At 50.1% G+C, this 2,736-nt stretch overlaps 1 protein-coding gene across 1 annotated transcript; it reads right to left on the reverse strand.

The window, feature by feature from the left end:
* Positions 1-1,573: 1,573 nt before the first annotated feature.
* Positions 1,574-2,736, reverse strand: LOC115597835 (feather beta keratin-like). Its single transcript, XM_030444726.1, has 2 exons — positions 2,439-2,736; positions 1,574-1,797 (listed from the first exon to the last, which is right to left on the reverse strand). Exons 1-2 carry the CDS (start codon positions 2,734-2,736, stop codon positions 1,574-1,576), a joined length of 522 nt encoding a protein of 173 aa, XP_030300586.1.

Consider the following 2,736-nt stretch of genomic DNA (forward strand, 5'->3'; position numbering starts at 1 on the left):
GTGTGTGGTGTGGAGGGGTGCCTGTGGAAGAGAGAGAGGGTGTTGAGAAAGGGTTGGGGCAGAGGGGGTGAGGAGAAGGCAGGAGGGGCAGGGGGTTGAGGCTCACCTGGTTGTTGGTGTCAGTGGAGGTGGTGTGAGGAGAAGTGTGTGAGGGAGAGAGGCGCTGGGCCGGCTTTTATGCTGGTGCGGGAGCGAGGGGCGGGACAGGCTTTGGGCGTGAGGGCATTGTGCAGCAAGCAGGTCCTCAGGACACAGCCTCCTCCTCAGGAATGGGCTGGAGCAAGCTTTTCTGCCTCACTCATCCCTTTTTATGTTTGTTTTATTAAGGACATGCCTTCTGACCATGTTGACATTTTTTGGGTGAGAGGAGGTGTGTTTGGGAGTATTTTCCTGGCAGATGTATGTCATGGCATTTTTGGAGCCGTGACCAAGCCTCAGGTAGTTGTCGGGTGCCTTCAGTGTGGTTTAATTTTTGTCATCGTTGAGCTTGGAACTGGGTGACTTGTGGAGTCCCTTCCAACCCAAACCATTCTATGATCTCATAGCACTCGTGTGGTGAGGTTTGCGGGTAGGTTGTGAAGGAGAGCCCTCAATTGCTGGCAGCCCTTGCAGTGCGCTCTGGTCTTTGGAGAAGTGCTGGGCATGAGGCTGTGCCTCGTTCATCATGCTGCTTCTCTTGCTGCCATCTCACTAGGCGTGTCTTTAGTCCTGGCCTTTCCTACTTGGTGTGCTCTCTTGCTGTCTCTGCGCCCTTCTTCCTTGCACGTTTTTAGGTCTTTGTCCTTGGTTTTCCTAGCAAGTAAAGTTTTGGGAGTGAGACCTTTAGAGGGGTGTTTTTTTCAAGCAGTTTCCATACATTTCTGTATTTTGTGAAAGAGTCCAAATGTTTTGGGAATTAAACTGGTGGGGAAGAAGTCCAATGTGGTTGAAAGTCAAGGTTTGTTTGAAACAGAAAAACAACAAAGAATTTTTATGACCTTGTAAGAAAAGAGGGGAAGTTTGAGATGTTTGTTAGGTTTAAGGTAGGGGCTGATTTCCTGTGGGAAGGCTTTTTGGATTTAGAGTGTGCCGTTGTCTGCTTCGTTAGTAGGGTTCAGGTGATTCCCTCTCTTTGGGTAGGGAGACCCCATGGACCGTCAGATGAGGCTGTGTGGAAGAGAAGAGCCTGACTGAACTGAGAGCTTTGGCTGGAACTGAGGGAATGCTGACATTTTATGTGCATTGGGAAAAGGGGTTTGTAACTTGAGGACTGCAAGGATTTGGTGAGATAATGTAGAGAGAAACTTGGAAGGGCCAAAAGTAACTAGAACATAACCCACCCTGGTTCCTTGGGTCTGAGTGTGTTCCAGGATGATTGTGAGGTAATCTTAGGAATTCTAGAACTACAGAATGGTTTGGTCATCTAGATCAAAAGCCACTGAATTCTTTGTAGTTATTCCTAGTTACTTCTTATTAGTTCAAGTTACTTCCACTAGGCCATATTTCTCCACGTCCTGTTGGCATGCTCCTGAACACTCCTTTTGAGGAGGTATCCACAGCTTCTCTCATCGAGCTGTTTTATGTCTCAGCACTTTCAGGTGAAAGAATTTCTTCTTTTGATGAATCCCAGGATACAGTTGTCTTCCTGTGCTGTGGGATGAGTGATGAAGGATGGAGTGCTGGGCAGCTGGATCCTCTGAAGTTCTTGGGTCTTGAGAGATGACATCCACACATCCTGTGGGAGCTGGATGGTTTCATTGGGAGACAAGTCACAAGTGCAGCAGTCGTAGGAGGCCATGTGTCCGTGTCCTTCTGAGCCTGGGGACAGTTTTTTTGCGAGTTAAAGTGTTTGGGAGTGTTTATAAAAGGAGGGATGTGTCAGGGGATTTTTCTAACTAAAGAATAGGAGGGGTGGGGTGTCATCAGTGAGGTTACAGGTTGTCATTTGAAGGCTTGGGCATTGATGACCTTGGAGGACTCTTCCAACCCAAACCATTGCATGATGTCATGGTATTTGTACGGTATGTCTTGCAGGACATTTCCACCTGCCCTGGTTGGATCTTGATCCCTAAATTTGTTTGTTGTGAGGCTGGATGAGCCTTGGGGAAAGAAAGGAAGAGGAGGCATGTCAGGCTGGGATGCAAAAGAACTTTATTGATGGAAAAGCAGAGTGAAAAGTCAGGAGCATTGAGCTGGAAGGAAGCATATCTGAGGTGCAAATAGTGCAAGCATCAGTCTGCTTCCCTGGTGTAAGATAGATCTTGCCAGAGCAGCAAGGTCTTTGTGCCTTTTGATGTGAAGACAAGGCAGGAGATCCCTGATGTCCTTTGGCTTGTGAGAAGGAGGTATCAGATGAGGAGGCATCAGAAGAGAAATGGTCTCCATTGATGTGTTGGAGTGCAGGGTGCAGGTGTTTGCTGTCATAGGTTGTAGGGAGGGCCCTTAGCAGATGCCTCTACCTCCCAGGCCGTAGCCATAGCCCAGGCCTCCCAGGCCTCCCAGGCCGTAGCCCAGGGCGTATCCGGAGTTGATGGGCACTCCCAGGGCACTGAGGTCGTTGCCCACGGCAGCGGATGCGGAGGATCCAACGGCGGTGCTCTGGGGGAAGGAGGTGAGGATGGGTCCTGGGAGGGTGACCTGGACAGCAGGAGGCTGGATGACAACGCGGGAAGCCTCACACTGCCTGACACAGGGCTCGTTGCAGCTGTTAGCCAGCGGGGTGGGTCCGCAAGAGCCGCAGCGGTCGTAGCAGGCCAT

The sequence above is a fragment of the Calypte anna genome, chromosome 2 (assembly GCF_003957555.1).
Source record: "Calypte anna isolate BGI_N300 chromosome 2, bCalAnn1_v1.p, whole genome shotgun sequence".
Classification (NCBI taxonomy): Eukaryota; Metazoa; Chordata; class Aves; order Apodiformes; family Trochilidae; genus Calypte; species Calypte anna.

What these genes read in the sequence shown, in the direction of transcription:
- LOC115597835 (XM_030444726.1), bottom strand. Translation starts at nt 2,736, where the DNA reads ATGGCCTGCTACGACCGCTGCGGCTCTTGCGGACCCACCCCGCTGGCT. An exon ending in CTATGGCTACGGCCTGGGAG is followed by an intron (nt 1,798 to 2,438) that starts GTAGAGGCATCT and finishes AACTGTCCCCAG; the next exon opens with GCTCAGAAGGACACGGACAC.